At 47.6% G+C, this 22,932-nt stretch overlaps 1 protein-coding gene across 1 annotated transcript; it reads left to right on the forward strand.

The window, feature by feature from the left end:
- Nucleotides 1–800: 800 nt before the first annotated feature.
- Nucleotides 801–17,401, forward strand: mpp3a (MAGUK p55 scaffold protein 3a; the record flags this gene model as incomplete). The annotated part of the gene is given in 20 exon segments (XM_084488641.1): nucleotides 801–837; nucleotides 1,376–1,494; nucleotides 2,226–2,303; nucleotides 3,357–3,437; nucleotides 3,663–3,800; nucleotides 4,651–4,732; nucleotides 6,439–6,524; nucleotides 6,696–6,770; nucleotides 7,190–7,386; nucleotides 8,711–8,775; nucleotides 10,571–10,591; nucleotides 11,741–11,782; nucleotides 13,465–13,530; nucleotides 14,394–14,549; nucleotides 15,126–15,206; nucleotides 15,462–15,555; nucleotides 15,688–15,796; nucleotides 16,372–16,474; nucleotides 16,477–16,499; nucleotides 17,222–17,401. Coding segments are annotated over 20 exon segments (1,833 nt in total).
- Between the last annotated feature and the right edge of the window lie 5,531 nt (nucleotides 17,402–22,932).

Here is a 22,932-nt window from a genome sequence, read left to right on the forward strand (position 1 = left end):
TTATACATTTCTGTACGTATACTGTATATATATATCCATATCTATAAATCTAGCTACTGTATAGATATATATGCCAGGGATCGAAGGCATCTACAATGACAGACCAATGACAACAAATCAAAATACTTTCATCCTCTTTTATCTGATCCTCTCCTATCCTCTCGTCACATATATATATTTATATATTCTCTCTCTCTCTCTCCCTCTCTGTCTCTATCTGTCTCTGTGAATTATTCATAAGAATATTTCTGTTTGCTTCAAAGTTAGCCTCCCTAATGAGGCTGCTTTAAAGCGACGGTGGGGCAGAATAACGACGGCCTCACCAGGAACAGGCAGCAGAGAACTCAGATGGGTGCTTTCGCTTTGCAAAGTCACTGTACTGCTGTTGGATTGATGTAGATCCAACTCCATAGACGTGACCTTTGAGTTACTGCACAATAATTGTGTTCTTAAGAGTACTATGTTGCTGGATTTTTCATGTTTAGTGATGTACACAACACCAGAAATACAGGATATGAATAATTATCTGCAAATTATTACGCCATATGATTACATTATTCTAATGCTACCTATAGGCGAACAGATCATTGTGATTCATTGTTTCGTGTGTGTGTGTGTGTGTGTGTGTGTGGCTATTACATATTATATATAAGTGAAATTCTCTATCACATACACACACACACACACACACAAACTTTGTGTCCTCAAAATTATAATTGAGGACATTTTTCTTATAGTTGTTGTTTTTGTCTCTCTCTCTCGCTCTCTCCCTCTCTCCAGAACTTTCCTCTCGGTGACTCATGAAAGAAGCCATGCCGGTCCTGACGGCAGGAGCAGGTGAGACTCATCGTTATTCAGACATTAATAAACACCGTGCTGAGTGGAGCTCTGACCTCCATCTGCTCAGGAAAACAAACATTACCACGTCAACACCCAGACAATCAACTTACCTCCCTCCTCCGCTCCTCCCCTCCTCTCCTCTTCTCTGCCACTCCTCCTCTCTCCTCCTCCCCTCCATTTTTACTCCTCTCTTCCTCTCCCATCTGCTCCTCCTCTCCTCTTCTTGCCCCCCACCTCTCATCTAAATCCTCTCATATCCTCCACCTCCTCCTCCTGTCCACCACCTCCTCTCCTCCTCCAATATTCTCCTTGCCTCTTTATCACCCTCGCCCTAAATGCCCCCTCCTCTCCTCCATCATGACCTCCTCTCCTCCATCACCTCCTCCTCTTCTCCACCATCACCTCCTCCTCCTCTCCCCCACCACCTCCTCCTCCTCTCCTTCACCTCCACCACCGCCTCCTCCTTTAACTCTCCTCCATCATCTCCTCCTCTCCTCCATCACCTCCTCCTCCTCGCCTCCACCCCCTCCCCCAGGGCTCCACGAGACCCTGGCTCTGCTGACCTCCCAGCTGCGGCCGGACGCCAACCACCAGGAGGACATGGTCTTCCTCCAGAACGTCTTCAGCGAGAAGAGTCTGGGCTACCTCATGAAGGTCTGTTTAGGCTACCTCATGAAGGTCTGTTTAGGCTACCTCATGAAGGTCTGTTTAGGCTACCTCATGAAGGTGTGCTCTGGGGAGAGCCCACGCTTCACGCTTATTGTCACACACGACGGCCGTTTCACAGCTTCAACTGTATGCAGTAAAGTTAGAAAAAGAGAGGATGTCATGAGCAGCTCGTTGGGGGCTGGAGAACCTTTAGAGTTCAGACCGGTCTTGCGGTCCTGCAGTCCATGTACGGATCCTCCTTCTGAACGTGGAGGGTGAGACGAGGAGGAGGAGGGAGGATATTGGGAGGAGGTGCCAGTGAGAATGCTGGAAGAGGCTGGTGAGAAAAGAGGAGATTTAATACAGAGATTCCATGCTTGAGTTTCAGGCTTTCAGTAAAATGTCGGGGACTCAGCATTCCAAAACTGCTTTACCACATTCAAGGTCAAATGATCATTGGACACGACAATAAACATTCACGCCCTTTCTAATCAGACTCACCGAAGTGTGACAAGGTCACTCGAACAAACAGAATTACAGCAGGCAGTAGATTCTGCTTCACCACAGGCCATCCTACTGCAGGGACGCTACATTTAAACTGAGGTACGACTCGCGACGGGAACCCTGGTTCGCTGGAGTGTGGATCGCTGGGGGGGTGCCGTGCTAGATAGAGAGCCCCGGGTTGGTGCCTGGCTCCTGGGTAGCGGTGGGCTGACGGTGGGCTGGCTGTGTTGCAGATCCACGAGAAGCTCCGTCAGTACGAGAAGCAGAGCCCCTCCCCCGTCCTGCACAGCGCCTCCATCCTGGCCGAGGACGTGAGTTGAACAGACGAACGCACACACACACACACACACACACACGCACACGCACACACACACGCACGCACACACACACACACACACACACACACACACACACACACACATAGAAACAAACTAGTGCACTTAAACACCCACACACAAACACAAACACAAACTAGTGCATGCACACGCATATGCAAACACACACACACACGCATCCAAACTAGTGTATGTGCACACACACTCACACAGACGCATACACATAAAAACTAGTGCATGTACACACACACAAACCCACACATACAAATGAGTGTGCGTGCACACTCACACGCACACATGCATACACACATACAGAAACAGTGTGCACACACATGCACAAAACAAACAATCATTTGCTTTTTTTTAAATGCAAGCAAACATACACAAAGAACAAATACACATAGAGGCTTCACACACACAGACTGACACACGCACACACACACACACACACTGACACATACACAAAGACAACTGTGTAGGTCGTGCTGCAGTCATTCTGAAGGCACTGGGGTGGGGCTGAGATGTTAATGTTGTGAACGTGGAGACTGCAAGACTCAGAGAACACTCAGAGTCCACATCCTGTCTCTCTCTCTCTCTCTCTCTCTCTCTCTCTCTCTCCTGAACACACCCTACCTTTCTCTGTCTCTCTCTCAACAAACCCTGTCTCTCTTTCTTTCTTGTTCTCTTTCATTCTCTCTCTCACTCTCTCAGTGAGGATTGGTGTGTGTGTGTGTGTGTGTGTGTGTGTGTGTGTGTGTGTGTGTTTTTTTGTGTGTGTCGTTCGCATTGCCTTCTGATGTATTGAATCAGCAGTATTTCCATTTTGCAGAGTTGATGTATTTTATTCAAATGTGACCTGTACTGAACATGTTGGCTGCATTCCCAAACCCTTCATTAAGATACTAAACATTGTATTACATACATATATTACATATTTATTTATATATATATACATATATAACTATAGTTGTCAACATAGAGGCTGTGGCCCCAACTTTGATGGCATGTGCGCTGCGTTGTGATTGGCAGGTGGCTGAAGAACTACAAAGTGGACCAATGAGCAGCGAGGAGAAGGAGCTCCTGCATCTGCTGACGTCGCCACATCTTAAGGCAAAAGAATCCACACAATATTGGTGTTATTCATCGTTCACAAACCATGCGGACGGGCACGCATGCACAGATGTTGTAATCACAGGGATTAGCGCTCAGCGGCGCGGGGGGGGGTCAACGCTGCTAAATACGGATTCTGGCAGGCGCCTCGCTCTGGGCTGGGTCCGCGTCCGCTGGCTCCAGTGTTCTCACCCTGCACTCTGCTGCTCTCTGGTCCCCCATCAGGCCGTCCTCTCGGTGCACGACACGGTGGCCCAGAAGAACTTCGACCCGGTGCTGCCCCCGATGCCGGACGACTTTGAGGACGAGCTGGAGGAGGAGTCGGTGAAGATCGTGCGACTGGTGAAGAACAAGGAGCCCCTGGTGAGTGTCCGAGGAGACGCCGTTGGTGGGCCCTAATAACAGGGCCCACTAATAATAATACAATGTGAGCGTTAAAGGTGTTCTATGTAAGAATCATAAACTCCTGCTCATGACTGCCCCCTTCTGGCTGTAGGTGAACTGCAGCCCAATAGAGCCGTGGAGTAATACAAACTACACAATACGACTTATAAAACAATCTGACTACAAACTGGCTAAGGCTAGCTCTAAAGCTAGAGCTTGTGCATTGAAAGCCATGGAGTAATACAAACTAACTACACAATACGACATACAACAATAATACAATCTAACTACAAACTGGCTAAAGCTAGCTCTACCTATACACCAGGGTAAAACTGTCCCAGTTCAAATGTAACAGAACTCAACAGAGAGAGTCAGGGAAGGTCTCATATTTTTTATACAATTACAAGCTGTTCAAATATTGGCAATTCAAGTGAATGAATGTTAAATCCGACACCCAGTCCCTTTAACAAGCATCCGCATTGACCACCAGTATGCAATTTCTCTGTTGGGCTAACAGGAATATTGATTGAATATTCAGGAAATGCCTCAGTTTCTTTTTATGAATGATCCCTGGAACGTCTTTTCTCAACAAAGATGCCTATAATTAATCAAGATACCACCACTGGAAGTGGTTTTGTAGTTTGAATATCCTGCCACTCTAATGCATTTTGCATGTATTTTGCTCTCCTTGGTCTGGCCGTAAACATGCACCTGATAGGGAGCTGTCAGACAGAAGGTCACAGTGTTCCAGCGCGTGGAAAACAGCATGTAAGCAGGTTCAGTCTGCTACCTGCTCTCTACCATCTGTGACCTGGCTCTCTTCTTCCAGGGGGCCACCATCAGACGCGACGACGCCACCGGCTCTGTGATCGTGGCCCGCATCATGAGAGGGGGCGCCGCCGACCGCAGTGGTACTGTCATCACGCCTGTGATGTCTGTCTGCCTGTCTGACACTATGATCACATCTGTCTGTCTGGTTGTCTGACTGGCTGTCTGTAGTGTGCATTTGAAACTCTATATGCAATATATCTGCCTCTATCTGCCTCTACCTGCTGATACATCTGTGCCTGCCTGTCTCTACCTGCTGATACATCTGCCTCTGTCTCTACCTGCCAATCGGTCTGCCTCTATCTGTCTCTATCTGCCTATATCTGGCTATATCTGTCTCTATCAATCTCTCTATATATGTCTCTATCTGTGGATATGTCTGTCTTTATCTATCGATCTGTCTCTATATTTCTCTATCCGTCTATCGTTCTTTATCTGCGTCTTTTTCCTGCCATCTTCCTCTACGTTTGTTTCCTGTCGTGCTTCCTTCCACGTTACATTTGCTGATGCTTATCTGGAGCGGCACGGGGACAATATATTCCTCTCGCTCACTCGCAAACCGACGCTCGGCACAATAGATGGGCGCTGACCTTAAAAACCGATCTATATACAGCGTATATATTATAAACACACACCACGGGGAAGCTAAAACGGTGTGCTCCACCAGCGACGGCAAGATGAAGGCGTCCTGGGATGAGACGCAGAGCAGCTGCTGCTGCCGGAGCCGAGCATGAGTGTGAGCGGGGCCCCAGCAGAGATGCTCGTGATGGATAGCCTTTTGAAAACCTAAGCAGTTCTGCTCTGCACCCTGGAGACCCAGTCACACACCATCTAATTCCAGTGCCACGTAGCCCATGAGAGAAGGCCGACAGTATGTGTGTGTCTCTATGAGCACATATTCCCCGGGCCACCCTAGGTTGAGAAAGTAAGCCCTAATAGCCATTCGTCATGTAGGAGTTTCTCGTTTCCTTGCAGCCAATCGGAAGACTTGAAGTATTGATGAGGGAATAAAACGTAACAAACGACTGAATCCTGTGTCACGCCTGCCTGCGGATTTCAGTTTGCTGCAACGCCTGGCGTACGTGTTGACCGTGTGCGGTGTGCGCAGACAGGAAGTTGTGGTTTATTACGTGTGGTTGAGAAGGAGCAGGGCAGAGAGAGGAGCCATCTAGCTCACCGGTGTGTTGGGTTTCATGGTCCAGGCTGAAGTCTGAACAGATAACGGTTCTGCGGAACAGGGCTCTCTCTGGGGCCCGGGAAACGTCTGTGTTAGGGACCCATTAGTCCGATAATTTGATACGTGGACAGCAGGGAAACACCATATCATGTGGTGACTGCTTCTGGAAGGACCGCAACACGTCTTTACGAGAGCTGTTCATCAGATGGACATCCATGTCAGTTATTTTAGCACCAGCATTTGCTTAGTTCCTTCACAAATGCATTTTTTTTTCTTCACAAAAGCAGCTGAGAATGTACACAACATTGATGGATTCACAACATTCACAGATTCATAAAATGCATGGATGCACTATATTCATGGATTCAAAACATTCATGGATTCAAAACATTCATGGATTCCCAACAATTATGAATTCATAACATTCATGGATTCAAAACATTCATGGATTCCCAACAATTATGAATTCATAACATTCATGGATTCACTACATTCATGGATTCTCAACATGTATGGATTGAAATGAGAAGTTAAGTGCAAAACAGTGTTGCCCATCTCGACGTGCACGTGAATCTAGATCCCTAACAGGGGATTGTGCCCTCCCTCCTCCAGGCCTGGTCCACGTAGGAGATGAGCTCAGAGAGGTGAACGGGGTCTCCATAATCCACAAGAAGCCCGACGAGATCAGCCAACTGCTGGTAGGCTGATCCACTGCTCAAACCCCAGTTTGACACACACTTAAAGAACACGCTTCACCCAAAGCACTGCTAGACTCGCTCTAGTGTTACCAGGACACCGCAATGGTGAACTAAAATCTGACGAAAACGAGGCAAACTAAAAACACGTTGTCTCTGTTGTTTATGTTCTAGTCCCAATCCCAGGGCTCCATCACGCTGAAGATAATCCCTGCCATCAAAGAGGAGGATCGACTGAGGGAGAGCAAGGTGAGTGTCTGAACCGCAACTTTCCACTTACCTGCTGTACTCACCAGGACGGGGGCTTCCTCCAGGCTCTCCTTCACAACAAAAGAGGCTAACATAAATGGTAAAAGGACTTAGCGCTTTTCTACGAGTGGCCACTCAAAGCGCTTCACAACACTGCCCAACATTCACACATTCATGCACACGTTCACACACCGACGGCGCAGTCAACCATGCACGGCGACAGCCAGCCACCGAGTAAGAGTGAGATGTCTTGCTCAGGGACATATCGACACTCAGCTTGGACGAGCCGGGGCTCAAACTAGCAACCTTCCGGTTACCAGCCAACCCGCTCTACCTCCTGAGCCACATGCCCCCCCCCCACGTCTACCCGAACACCCCTATTCACCGTCCCCTCTCCCTCCACGGTCCTCCGTCCGCAGGTGTACATGAGGGCCCTGTTCGACTACATCCCCCTGGAGGACAAGGCCACGCCCTGCCAGGAGGCGGGACTTCCCTTCAAGCGAGGGGACATCCTGCAGGTGGTGACCCAGGATGATCCCACCTGGTGGCAGGCCAAGCGGGTCGGGGACAGCAACCTGCGGGCCGGCCTCATCCCGTCCAAACACTTCCAGGAGAGGTGAGACACCGGAGGCCAGGGGGTGGGGGGGGGGGGGGCGTGGGACGGGGCAGTCTGGGGCTGGGTCTCAGGGAGATGTTAAAGTTCACATGGCATTCGAAAAGTATGGGATTTAAAAAATGCATTTTGGGTTGACAGTTCTAGGATAAGGATTGTGGGTTACGACCCCCTTTGTGATGCTTTTTTAGTAGTGGCTTTGTGTATGAGCGTTACAATTTGCGATGTTGTGTATCAAATGCGACACACAATTTTCAAGTCAATTAAAATCAGTTTAGTCACAATCTGTTGAGCCACTATCTCTGAAAGGGCCAGCACAATGGTGATTGAGCATGTGGCCCTTGAGTTTGCAGTATAATGAATGTTAGGAAGTAGGTCTCGGTAGCGAGATTGTATCTGAGGGAAGTATGACAGTTTATCATCAAAGGTGTCGCCGATGAAAACGAAATGGCAATCTTTGAGATTGGCACTTTTTAACGCTGACCCACCCAATCATCTCATGTCCTCCTGGTCCCAGCCTCGGGCCGCGCTAGGGATCGCATATAATGCAATTAAACCAAATGAACAATGGATACACACGCAAACCATGAAAGGGCCTGGATAAGCCAATCCCTTAAGCCAAGCCTGTGCCAATATAATATTTCATCCAGTGTTGATCTAGCATAATCCACAGGATCCACGTCCCATGGGATCCACTGGGGGTCAGCTGTGAATTAATCTTGTAAATTCATTTACAAGAGCAGTCTGTGTCGACTCAGGACAAACAGTTGAACCACGCCGAGTTGAGTCCCGTGAACGTGTTATTATACCGCGCTGAGATGTATCGGAGTGGCCCCCGACCAAGTCAAGTGGCCCCTTGTTTGCTGAAACACAGACAGACCGATCGTCATGGAAACAGCTCAAAGCGCTGAAAATACTGAACGGTTATTTGGGTCCGGCACATAAATAGATCAGCTGGATGAGAATAATACTGTCAGCTTTTAGGACACAGAGAAAAAAAGGCGACTGCAAAACAAACGGCTGCGGAAAGAAGTTATTTATAATTGGACGGCTCAGAATACTGTGTGACTCCAGAACTTTCAAGCTTATCGCCGTTCAGTTTCCTGCTACTTTACTCTTTATGTATCTTCTACTAATTGGCATCTGAATCTACGTCTACATTTGCTATTTGTCCCTTCAGTGTCTTTGAGTTAAGACCTTTACTCTCTTTCGCGCCAATTAACATCCCATCACAAATACTTTCTACGCCTTCTGTATTCTCACCTGATTCTTCTTCCTGTGTTCCCTCCACCTCTCTCTGGATCTCCTGCTTCTCGTTGCTCCCCAGACGACTGGCCTACAGGATTAAAATGGGCACACTCCCCAACGCAAAATCCCCCCAAAACCCTCTCTGTAAGTTGGACTCTTCTGTGATTCAGTGTTCCAGTCCCCCACCTCATCACGAACATCAATTATTCAGCGTATATAATATTATATATTTATGATTCAGCATGAATTATCATACACCATTCTTTTCACTTTGAGTTGCCAACGGAAACTCACGATGTAGGCCTACAGCTGTCCTCTATCGCTGGACGGTTAAACACACCATGTAGGCCTACAGCTGTCCTCTATCGCTGGACGGTTAAACACACCATGTAGGCCTACAGCTGTCCTCTATCGATGGACGGTTAAACACACCATGTAGGCCTACAGGTGTCCTCTATCGATGGACGGTTAAACACACCATGTAGGCCTACAGCTGTCCTCTATCGATGGACGGTTAAACACACCATGTAGGCCTACAGGTGTCCTCTATCGATGGACGGTTAAACACACCATGTAGGCCTACAGGTGTCCTCTATCGATGGACGGTTAAACACACCATGTAGGCCTACAGGTGTCCTCTATCGATGGACGGTTAAACACACCATGTAGGCCTACAGCTGTCCTCTGTCGACGGGTAAACACATGATGTAGGCCTAGAGCCTCAACGGTAGACCGGGTAGTTAAAAGGACGGGTAATTGTAAACCCTTGCACGTTTTTCCCAGCCTAATCTAGCTCTCGGCTTTCATTCACCTTTTTTTGGCCGTGATGTCTCACCAGCATCAGTATTCCTGGTCCATCGCACATGGTTTGGGTGCGATGAGGACGTGTGTGTGTGTGTGTGTGTGTGTGTGTGTGTGTGTGTGTGTTTGTGTGCATGTTTGTGGGTGCGTAAACAGTAAACAGCAACAGAGGATACGAAATAAATCTCTCTGGCGGTGTGCCGTCCATCTGGCCAGCGTGGCTGTTGTGAATGCAGCTTACACAAGGCCAGACATCGACACAACAAGCAATGATTAAGCCAGCGAGGGGGCTTAGCCGACATAAAGGTCATGGTAAACATACACGCCCAGGCACGCGAGGCACAATGCCGCCATCGCCATGGCGATCAGTGGAAGTAGCCAGGTTGGGTTTTTTTTATGAGCGCTTGCTAGTCGGCACGTTTTAAATCAACTCGGCGATCCCATTAGCTCAAAGGTACGCGGGACAGCTAGGGATAAGCAGGATGCCAGAGCTAGCTAGCTATCGCGGCGGGGAACCGCTGCCTGTGTCACGACTCGCTGCCTGTCTGGCGCAGCCTTCCCCGCTCTCCTTCACTTCTTTAATTATCACTGATCTCCGACCGGGGGATGCCCCCGTTCAGAATGCTGCCGTGTCATCCTCCTCCTGCTGTGAGCCAGCTGACACATTAGCTATCAAGTTCGGTAGCTAATTAGTTTTTTAGCTCGCTGACACTTTTGCTAGCTGTCAAAAATGGGAGGGTTTCTATAGAGCTACAAGGACATGCCACAGCCAAGATAAATAACCGAGGAGGCACAGCTGAGATACATCTGTAAAGATGTCTCCAGATATTAGCCCTCTGTCCACCGGTGATGGAATACAGGCCTAATGCAGACCTGTGGACTGACACGGCTGAAAATGGGTTTTCCATCAATCTCCTTTAGGGGACGGTGAGATCCAACATGGGGAGACAGGAGGTCAGGCCCACGTTCCACCTCTGTATGAGGGTGAAAGGTGGACAGAGCTGTGCAAAATATATTTAGAACAAGATTCTGGTCAAGAAACTTTCCATGCAATATTGCCAGCTATGGATGTGAATACTTGTTTGACAATTCACATACTCTCTTTTTCTTAATCTCCTTTCTGAATATCTCAAATCAGATGACCAAGGATGTGATAAAGGTGGGTCCTCAACACACACAAACACACACACACACACACACACACTCTAGTGAAAATGAAAACAAAGGAAATACATGGAACACATACATGTTTAATTGCGTGAGTGTGTTTGTGTGTGTGCATGCAATTCCATTTAGTTCTTCCTTCCCTTTACCAATGTGTGTGTGTTTGTGTGTATATGTGTGTGCGTGTGTGTGTGTACAACCTGAGCACCATTGTGTGTCTCATGTAGCACCCAGTATACTCTCCTAAATATAGTTTCATCTCCTTGCATCATCACAATTCCCCCCACCCATCTCATCCTCTCCCCTGCAGTGTGTGTTATTCAACTAAATTATTTCTCAGGCTTTCTGCAGGCTCTCACTCTTCCATACATGCACTGATACATTGGAGCGCTGGGCTTGTGTTTGAGAGGCAGCTGGCAGTAGGCCCGTACTCCCAGGGACAGGATGTGCACACATGTTTAGAGAGACCAGAGAGGACCCCAGACACACACAGAGGAGCTCCTCTCTTCCTCCCCCACCCCGCTCCTCTCTCTACTCCTCTCTCTTCTCCACTCTCTTCTCCTCCCCTTCTCCTTGGGCGTTGCTCCTTTCTCCGTGTCTCTCTTGGTCGTCCTCTCTCATGCTCGTGCATCTCATCCTCTCTCTCCTCCTCATCCCTTCCTCTCCCACCCCTCTCCTCTCTCTTCTCCTCTCTCTCCTCCCCCTTGGCCATCGCTCCTCCCTCCCTGTCTCTCTTGGTCCTCCTCTCTCATGCTCGTGCATCTCATCCTCTCTCTCCTTCTCATCCCTCTCCTCCTCATCCTCCTCATCCCTCTCCTCCTGGATTCCCCTCTTCCCATTTATTCCCTTAAAAACAGCGATTTTATTGCTGATGGTTGCCATGGCGAGGCTGTGTGACCTCAGAGTGACCTCTACTTTTGGAAATCGATTAAAAATCTCCCAACTGGCCTGCTGTATCCATCCTGATTGCCGCTGCTCTCGGCCTGCAGCCCGCTCCACCTCCCTGCTCTACCTACCCTTTGCATAAACATGAACACCACCCTCCCCCCCCCCCCATCCTCTCTCTCCCACACCTTTATTCTCTCGTCCTGTGCTCACCCCATATATTTTGTGTGTCCCCCCCCCCCCCCCTGCCTCCCTGCAGAGGACTGTGACTGTGAGGGCTATTTCAATGGACAGTACATAGGTGAGAGCGTGCACCTCCTTCTCCACCTCCTCCTTCTCCTCCCACCCTCCCTCCCGCTCGCTCCACTGTGCCCTGGTTTGTCACCAGTCTTGGCCGTGTGTGCGTGCCTGCTTGCTCGTGGGCTGGGGATTAATTGGCTGCAATTAAGTGGGGAGGGGAGTTCAGATCCCTTGCTGAGGAGGTGAACAGTGTCAAGGGAGGGAGGGAGTGAGGGAGAGAGGGAGGGAGGTAGAGGGGTTGCTGAAGGAGCCCTGATGGATCTCCTTCCCTTTAATGCAGAGATGAAGGAAAGCATCTCAGTGTCTGTAGAGCTCTGATACGTTTTCTGCCTGAGCTTCAGGGTTTTTACGATCAAGGGGTCGTTGCTCGGTCCTCTGTGGGCCTATGAAGCTCCTTCCAGACTGCGGCTTTGGTGATGGCCCTACATGCATACACTGCGCTTGCCTACGTGTGAATCAGATGGTTCCTCCACGTGTCAGACGAGACCAGAATAGATCCACCGTGACTGGAATACGTGTGTGGGTGGCGTGGCCTTTCGTGTCTGAACGGGGCTGGTAACTGATCTGCCTCGCCACATGCCAGTACATCATTCCCATATATCCATCATCCACGTGCCAGCTTTCACTTTTCGGTACCAAAATATAAGCCAGCTGAGAAAATAGGGTCTAACCCTGAAATATATAAGAGAGCACTGTGCTCCTGTTAACGGAGCAGGCTGAACACCAAGCCACCTCCACATGCGGATGATGCATGAAATCAAAGCACGCAGTTCAAAAGATGTCACCCCTTCATCTTGGGACCTTCCTCTCTCCTCACGCCCCCCCTTACCTGCCTCCCCCCCCCTCCCTCCCATGTGCCGCACCTCATCTCAGAAAGACGGCTTGGCTATCGCTCAGCTCCGGGGGCAATCTCACTACAGTCCCGCGCTAATGAGCGGCTGGAACCGCCTGGAAGCACGTCAGCCCCGTCACCGTTATAGTCGCTGAATGTTTTAGTCAGGCCGGTGACTGCGGTGGGAAATTCCAGGTTCGGAAAAAAGTGACAAAAAGCCTCCCTCGTTATTTTTGAGCGAACCATCTGGATCAGCTGGAGGTCAGGCACCCAGCAGTAGCGCATTTGGAATCCAGCTCGGGCCTGTCAAACATGGAGAGTAACTTGGTGTTGGGAGGCGGGGGGGGGGGGGGGGGGGGCGGGGAGGGGGGAACTCTTGCTTTCTGCATATGGAATGTTCCACTTCTGGTGAAAAACTCTCTCTCTCTCTCTCTCTCTCTATATATATATATATATATATATATATATATGGATTTATTTTTGCAGTGCAGTCACAGTGAGCCCACAGCTGCAGTAGCATTGGGTCGGCCCAGTGTCTCTGCTTTAAGGACCGTGTTCCGCCAACGCCCTCATGTGCTGCGTTTGGATTCTTCTACTCCCTCTGCTGTGTCTGTCTGCTGCCGCCCCGCACGCTGCTGTGGCCAGTGTCCCCCCCGAGCCCCCCCGTCCCCACCCATAACCCCTCCCAAACCCTGACGCCCCGCTTTGGTTCGGACGCATTGCATTGCACTCGACCAGGCACGTTTGAAGCTTGTCTCCCCCCTCCCTGCCTTCCCTCCCTCCCTCCCTCCCCTCTCTCGTCGTGTGGAGGCGTGGCTGTCTGGGTTGTGATGCTCTAACATCGGTTATAGTCTCTCCTAAGTGTAAACCAGTGGCGCCCTCCTGTGGCCAGGTGTTCTCCTGGGAATTTTACTCAGGTACAGTTCCCGGCTTCTTCCCCCCAGACATACCGCCAACAGGTGGGACAGACGGACAGGCCTTGCTCCCGGGAAACGAATACGCTCCGGCGTATTTCATCCAATGGGGATGACGGTTTCATCGAATGGGGATGACGGTTTCATCCAATCGGATGACAGCTTCATCCGATGGGATGACAGCTTCATCCGATAGGATAATGGCTTAATCCAATAGGATGACAGCTTCATCCGAGAGGAGGCTGGTTTCCCCGGAGGCCAGGCTGTGCTGTTTGTCCTGGTGCGGTCCGGCGGCCTCTCACTCAGTACAGCATGCCCGTGTTTAAACCGGATCTCTCACACGACAGGCGTCTCCACGGGCCCCGTGAGCCGTGGAGCCGCTGGTTCAGGGACCTTTATTGTTCTTTAGAAGATGAACAAAGTGAACACTCACAGAAACAAACTATACCCACTTCTTCGTCCGCAACACAGCTGGATGTGTGCTACATGTGCTCAAAGCTGAATTGACACATGGGACTCTGCACATTTGATCCCAGCGATAAATCAGGCGATGAACATAGTGTCGTCAAACATGCACGTACGTCCTATTCCATCCTCACAGGTTTAACGTATGTTAAGCAACCAGCGCTCACTGAGCAAACACTCATGCGATGCCGAGTAACGGCGCCATGTTTGGTTTGCATGACAAACGACAACACAACCATGTTTGTAACTGTACTGCCAAGCCTTGCTGCCTAACGGCCAAGAACCAACACCTCTATCGGGGCATGAGTAAAGCAAACTTTAGTGTCTGTGGTCCGTGTCTGGCGGAGACCCTGACCTCTGCTCCTGCTCTCTCCCCCCCCCGCCCCCTGCCCGCCACCCAGCTGGCCTCAGGAGGAGCTTCCGTCTGAGTCGGAAGGACCGCCAGGGCTCGTCTGGCGAGGGGTCCGAGGCGGGAGACTCGGACTACCTGACCTACGAAGAGGTCTCGCGCTACCAGCAGCGGTCCCACGAGAGGCCCCGCCTGGTGGTGCTCATAGGTAGGAAGACCAGTTGATGTGTCTCTTGTGAGAACGAATGTAAAACATGGTTTTACATCACCAAGTATTACCTTGGTGATGTTTGTGGTGCCTGAAAACAATACTGACCTCTAGTGGTATGTAGCGGGTACTGCAATCAAGTCTGTCTTTATATGGAGGATTTCTTAATCCAATTGCTTTTTTGCACGATTAATACTGGTAACGTTTTACAATAAGGGTACATTATTAAGCATTAATTAACATAGGTTAACATTAACTGACAGGTACTTAAAAGTTTGCTTATAGGCTAGTAATCTTTTATGAATGATGTTCATGTTGACTAATAATGTTTATGTTAACTAGGGTAATGGTGTTCATGTTAACTAATGTATACATTATCTATTAGAGTTAGGGTTACCCCTTACCCTTACCCCTATGCCAATTCTATATAATAATCCTAATTACTGAATTATGTAGTACTAATGTTTAGAAATAGCTAGGTTACACACACTTATTGAAGTGTGTAACCATAATACCCTTATTTATTTCCTGACAGTCGTTTTCTTTCGTGCATGTCTCATAATGTGTTTTCCAAAGGTTCCCTCGGAGCACGAATCAACGAGCTGAAGCAGAAGGTGATCGCAGAGAACCCGCATCGCTACGCCGTGGCCGTCCCACGTGAGTCTCAAACACATCAACACACAACCATGTCTGTAACACATGGTGTGTGTGTGTGTGTGTGTGTGTGTGTGTGTGTGTGTGTGTGTGTGTGTGTGTGTGTGTGTGTGTGTGTCTGTGTGTGTACCCTCTTTGACACAGTACTTGCGAGTGTACGCTAGTGTTACAGGTAACACTGCATTGATACACGTGTATGCTAGTGTTACGCGTTCTCTCACCACAGACACATCATGCCACTACTGTGTGTTCCCACAGACACGACCAGACCCAAGAAACCACAAGAGAAAGAAGGGGTTGAATACCACTTTGTGGCCAAGCAGCAGTTTGACGCCGATGTGTTGAACAACAAGTGGGTTTGCCAGTGATTGTAATGGTCTGCCAGTTGCTGTAATGGTCTGCCAATTGTCGTGTGGCCACTGAATTGTTTTTTGTCCCATGGTGGGGAGATTGTAATCAGGATTGTTCCTTCTAATTTCCCCAGGTTTATTGAGCACGGGGAATACAAAGAGAACCAGTATGGCACCAGTATAGAGGCCATCCGCTCAGTGCAGGCCAAGAACAAGATGTGCTTGGTGGATGTTCAGCCAGAGGTATGTAATATAGGCAGACTGTACTACGGTTTTTCTGCATTATAACTTAAGTGTGGATATCACTGTTACGGGTCCTGCCCAGAGTTCTCGCGATATCCACACATTAGTTATAATTATAATGTAGAAAAACTGCTGATTGAGTGGTAATAACATTGACTATGCTGACGCCATTAAGGTTTTTAACACCGTTGGAAGAAATGTTTAGTATTTTCAGCTTGGATAACACGATGAAACTTGACGTAAATGGTTTAAATGTTTTGGTTATCAAAATTGTACGGCCAAGTTATTACGAGCGGAATTCCCTGATCACACGCCACTGGTTTGTACCTTACGCAGGTAGTCTCTTATCAGGCCTTCACTCCGGACTGTTAGGTTAGCTACAAACTAAGTGGATAACTTCTCAATGTAGGCCTGACTAAGAGGGTAAATCCGGCGGTGGGTCTCCATAGGATAGGTTTTAATCTTAAAAATACAGTCATAGTTCCAACACAATCTTGAAGAACCGCAATGGCTGCTGTGAAAAGGCAACATGGTTCCAGGATGTTCTAATCCTCCAACGTAACCCCTGTCCTCAGGCGCTGAGGAGGCTGCGCACCGCCGAGTTCAAACCCTTCATCATCTTTGTCAAGCCCCGCGTTCCCGAGAGCAGACGGCGCCGTAGCGCCGCCACCTCACCAGCAGGGGCGAGCACGCCCGCACTACAGTGAGTGTAACATAGATGGAATAATCAACTATAGCTCTGGTGTCAATGTCTGGTGTCTATTTGATATCGTTAGCCTATTAACATAATTGCCTAAGTCATATTTTCATCTTGCGTCAAAGATGCCTAAGTCAAATAGATGAAGCCGATAGTGATTATGGAATGTAAAAAAGTGATTGGCTTAGGATATAGCCAATGAGGCACAGTGAATCAGCAACGTTAGGAGAGTAGAGTTAGATTAGATTTCACAATTTGGCCAAAATATGACTCAGGCGATTGTGCTATGAGGCTAACGATATACAAAACTGCATTCAACCACACACTGCTGTGCAATGAACTCTCTTCCCCAACCTGTCCGCGACTCTCCCTCACTTCCCACATTCAAATCCAGTCTAAAAACCCATCTCTTTTCCCAAGCCTACGACCTCCCCTATCCATAACCACCTTCATCCCTGCCCCCTCCCCTTGACCTTCCCCTCCACACTCTCCCCTCTACTCTCCTCGCCCATCAGCCCCCCCCCCCCCTTTTGCTCTTCAATCGTGTTTTTTTTATGTCTTCCTTGATGTAAGCGTCTTTGGGTCACTGAAAAGCGCTATATAAATTTCATGAATTATTATTGTTATTATTAATGTGGGAATAACAGAGCTAAATCCCAGACACTTCCTAGTCTCCACGTTCTTGTGTGTCAGACTTCCCTTCCAACCGCCTTTCTCCCCCACATCAGGACGAGGACCTGCAGGAGATGCGGCAGTCGGCCATCCAGATCGACCAGCAGTACGGCCACCTGGTGGACCGGGTCCTGATCAAGGAGGACTCGGCCAGTGCCTGCTCAGAACTCCGAGGGATCCTGGAGCGGCTGGAGAGGGAGACGTTTTGGGTGCCCCTGGGCTGGGTGAGGACCTGAGGAGTCACAGTTTCACCCGCACCGCCTGCCTAGGCCCCTCCCCCCCCCTCTTCCACCTCCTCCAACCACTACCCTGCTCCCCGGCGATGCCAACCCCACCCCCCCCCCCGACTCCGGTCTGAGGAGTCAGTCTGGAGCTGGAGTCCTGGAGTGCGTCCTAAAGGGAGAACTCGAGACAGAGAGACAGACGGACAGAGAACCCTGACAGACACACGGCTGTCTGACCTTACACAGAGGCTGTGAAGTAGCCTGCACAACAGAACAGAACAAGTCTCTCGCTCTCCTCCTGGTTCAGGGGTCAGAGGTCGGTTGATGTATTTTTTTTTCAGAGACAATGCCAGGGTTGATTATTCTGATTCTTCCTCTTATATGTACGAGGTACAGAAGAGCTGCGTTGAAGTGAAGCACCCTCAAAAGAGAAGTCTTCATTCTTCTGGCCTCTCTTTGGACTTATCGAGGAGGAGGAGGGTTGCCATCTTGAAGTCTGTGAAGTCCACCACTGGCCACACTTCCAGTGCTTCCTCCTCCACCCCTGCTCGTGTCCACAGTATAACACAACCGGAGCCAGAACTACAGAAAACACTCACTCTGAACTCAAATCGTATGCCATTCAATATTGCGCTGTCTTCCATAAAACATCCACATGCACACACTCGGATAGTAATTATTGAACACAATTCTGGTGACTTTTAAAATTATACACACATGGAATGTTGGATTGCTGTATTTTCTATGATGAAAAAAAAACAACTAAAGAACCAAAAGAAAATAGTTTAGGAACCCACAGTTTGATTTTAAAGGGAAATGCACGACTATACAAAACTATATATCATTTTGTATATATTGTACATGTTTATGTGTGCCCACGAATGATTTCGTAGCACAGAAATGCAACCTGTGTACCTTTGACTCCCTGGGGAACCCACACGCCAAGCCGTGTGTAGTGATTGTTATATGTGTTAACGTGAAGCTGAATGGGGTTCGTACAATCAATTTGCACACACATGTATTTCAGAAGTTCTCCGTCCAGTAGGTTATTTTTTTTGTTTTTGTTTTGTGGAGTAGTTCAATGCTTTATAACAGCACTGCACTACTGCTGGTATGCATCCGTTCTAATGGCAATGTATTGTTTAGCAAGGTATTCCAATCACCATGGTTTAAAGTACAATTTTCATGGTTTGGTTTTACTGGTTCTTGGTGTGTGTGTGTGTGTGTGTGTGTGTGTGTGTGTGTGTGCGTATGTTTGTTTGTGTGTCTGTGTCTGCCTGCACAACCAAACCAGGTTCGAGCAGCCCCTCCTATCTCCTCTTTACGCGATGCCAAGTTCCCTTCATGTTTACGGCCCTGTGAACTAATAAAGCTACCATGTTCACTTTGTGTGTACTGTAAAAAGTGCCATAATAATGACTCAATAAAAAACCCTTGTCTTCAAGTCTCTTATGGAAATTATCTAGTCCAAGAACTGCTGTGGTCACCAGAATTCCACCACACAGCGACTTTTTAGTCCTTGTCGTAATGAAACTGATAAATTAAACTACAATAAAACAAGACTACGACCAAAATGGTTGCATCTGCAACTTTTTATCTTGGGGATGCGTGAAATTTTGTTCCTAGGTCGAATAGGTGCCAGTAAATCTTTTTTAAATACACTCACAGATTAAAGCCGGTTCAAGGTTTGTAGGCTACATGATGTTGGTTGACGGTTGTTGGGTGATGGCTGGTTTAACCTGTGCACATTGATTACTCAATGTACAACAGGTGTGCAGCCAAATGAGTCTGACTAGGGCCAGGTGACCAAACATGCAACCATACATACATACATACATACATACATGATGCTACATACATACATAAATGATACGTAACCATGCATACATACATGATGTGTAACCATACATACATACATACATACATAACCCTACATATAAACATACAAACATGATACGTAACCCTACATACATAACCCTACATACATACATATAAATATATGCACATATATAATCATATACGTATATATATATATATTGTACATACATACACACACAACCATACACATACATACACAAAAAATATAATTGTAAATAATATTGTAAAATAGGGCTGTCATAATGTTGTTTTTCCCTCATTTAATTTCTGACACGGTCTAATTGGTTACAACACAGGTTCTGTTGGAATAAAGATTCAAGAAGTACGACATTGGGACCAAATGTGTTAGGGAGCCACCAAATGAACACCTAGTGGCACCAGTGTGTGCAAACACGATAATTATGCGTACAAATGATGGCTTCTTGGGAAGAGTAACTAATGTATTTTCGAAAAATACCTACACGTTTCGAGACACTGAACATGTAGAAAATAAAGAGTAAGACGATTATTTTGTGATAAGGACTATCAAGTAAGTGTTCGATGTAAGTGTTTGAAGAGAGAAAAAACACTTCCATAGAGACACAGCCTTTATGGGTCAAGATGAATAGGAGGCTTATTATAGAAGCACTTCCATGTGATTTAAAGGGTCCCTATTATACCACCTGTAAGGTGGACACCCCTACTTGTGATGTGACAAAAGCTGTGTTCGAAATCGTTCCCTATTCCCTCACTCACTATTCCCTATATAGTGATTATGATATAGGGAACGAACAAACGAGAATTCGGACACTACACTGAACATTTCCAAACGTCATTTGCGTCAGTAAATGCGCCCGCATTGCATTGTGGTATACGGGAGTAACATGTAGGGAACATCGTATGTTCACTCAAATTTTGGGTATTTTATAGTTCACTATATAGTGAATGAAATTAACCACTGAGAATTCGAACAGCACTACAAAATGGCGAGCACCATATCCGTGATAGGGAACGATTTCGAACACAGCTATAGTCACACAACGGCTTGTAACGGCTAATCACACACACCTGGTGGCATAATATCAACCCTTCAAATATTCCTTATTGTATTGTTTGAAAACGTGCCTTTTCCTGTGTTTCAGTGACATCACAAGTGGCCGTGTTCACCTAGATAGCTATTGCCCTAGGGTCAATAGCTAGGGCAAGGGTCGATTCCGCCAGGGTCACAGAGAGCTGAAATTCAACCGAAAAACTATATTTTACACAAGAGAGCAGCTGTAATACACACCAGCATGGGGGCTGATTGGAATCATAAAAGGACTGACACGACGTTCTCACACTGCATCGCCAAACCCCGTAACTCGAGAAAACAGTACCTTTGTGTCGGCCTAAGCTATAACCGAATCCTGGCCTAGTCTTTCGCTGTAATTGGGGGGGGGGGGGGGGGGGGGGGAACGATTTCCTATGCCTGTTAATTCCCTGTCAAAGTAACTCCTGCCCAACTCATTTTTAACAGGAGACACTTTGCGTGGTTGATCATCCCATGTCTTGCGTCCTTCCGCTCTCGCTCACCTAATTAACCGGTGAGGTCTCCGCAGGGGGTAACCCAGTCCGCTGCCCATTAAAAAATCAGCAGCAACAAATCTAATTAGCGGAGACTGTACCGCAGTTGAGCAACCAGAGGTGTGCGATGACGGAGGAGTTGCCCTCAGATCTGCGGGCTTTCATTACGGAGAAGAACAAATTGCCTGCTTAGTTAGGAGGACGGCCATATGCTCTCCATCTGGGGCGACTGTGTTTCTCCAATACACACACACACACACACACACACACACACACACACACACACACACACACACACACACACACACACACACACACACACACACAGATAAAGGACAATGTGAACACGATGCTGAGGTTGTGTTCGTAGACACAGCTAGAGGGAAGCCAAACTGTTCCTGCTTATTGAAGGCATTACTCAAGGCTGACACGACCGGGGAAATAATGAATGTGTTGTGGTCAGTTGATCGACAGCTTGCAGTGCCCTTTGGGAGGGCTGAGTTTTGTATTGTCATTTATTTTTCATACAACCTCGCAGCTCTTGTCAGCATGACTTTTTCCGAGGGCCCTGTTCACAAGACGATGGAGGTTTTTATAAAATAAGTTGTTTTTTCGGTTATATTTTATACAAAGTTTTGCCACAGAAGACACCGAAACAATACCAGGCGCCTGCGTACAACGGCTTTCTACTCCAGCGCGTCGTCATCGCTTTCGTCTCCCTGAGGGCGTTTTCGAAAAAATCGGTTTTAAAATCCAGGGCCACATGTGAATGTATTTAGATTTCTGAGATTAAAGTCAGAATACTGGGATTAAAGTGTGTGTGGCAGATGGTCTACATGTGCGCCTTTAATCACTCCTCAATCCTCCCACAGCTCAACTCCCCAGTCTCTGAGCATGCTTATTGTGATTGGTCAGAAGATAATTGGTACATGTGTTGCTGTTTAATTGACGTGGCAGCAGCAGCGTGTGTCTCGTTAGGCAAATGAGTCACAAACTAATTTAGGCTACAAGGCTATGAAAATATTAATATTCATATATATTTAATATATCCGATTTTTTTCTTCTGAATTTACACATGCAGAATTTAAATATAAAGGGAAACTATCAGATATAACCACTAGATGGCAGAATATACACAGATCTATTCGCTATACGTGCCTCGGGTGAGGCTTACGACCATGATAAAATGCCAACAACTTATAAGTAATAACTCTGATAATGAATATCCTCATAGGCGTACTGCAGGACGAAACCCAAACACAACTTTAGACGCCGAAATAGTTGCTTTGTTTGGCAGGGAGTCACATTGATAGAGTTAACGATGTATCGATCGGGAAGATTGCGTCTGGGAGTAGAGCAAGCGAGCGGCCATCTGTGTTTCTATCTAATCATATCTTATCTGCACCCCCTGCCTCCGTGGCAGAGGGCTGACCCCACACACACCAATCTCACCCAATTACATTTTCATTCTGCCTGCAACCAGGAACATATCCCGGGGATGAGTGTGTGTAACACACACACACACACACACACACACACACACACACACACACACACACACACACACACACACACACACACACACACACACACACACTCACACACACACACACACACACACACACGTGCTGACGGGCAGAAAGAGTAGGAGAGAGACAATTTAATTTTCAGGGCCAGAGAACCTTTCCAAGGGGTTTACTGGGCTGTGATTGTTCTGGATCAGACACCCCCTACAGGTGAAATAATGAGACAGGACAAGATAAACAACTGAGACACACACACACACACACACACACACACACACACAAACTTTTTAAAGTCTATGACACACACATAAATACACACCCACCCACACTCACAGTCCGACACACACACACACAAACACACACACACACCTACGTCATAGAGTCTACGACACACATAAATACACTCCCACCCACACACCTACTTTATAGTGTCTATAACAGACGCACAAACATCTATTTTATATCTTACACACACACACACCTACTTCATAGTGTCTATGACACACACACAACACACACATCTATTTTATAATCTATTACACACACACACACACACACCTATTTTATAGTCTATGACACACACACACACACACACAC

The sequence above is a fragment of the Micromesistius poutassou genome, assembly GCF_964030765.1.
Source record: "Micromesistius poutassou genome assembly, chromosome: 1".
Lineage (NCBI taxonomy): Eukaryota > Metazoa > Chordata > Actinopteri > Gadiformes > Gadidae > Micromesistius > Micromesistius poutassou.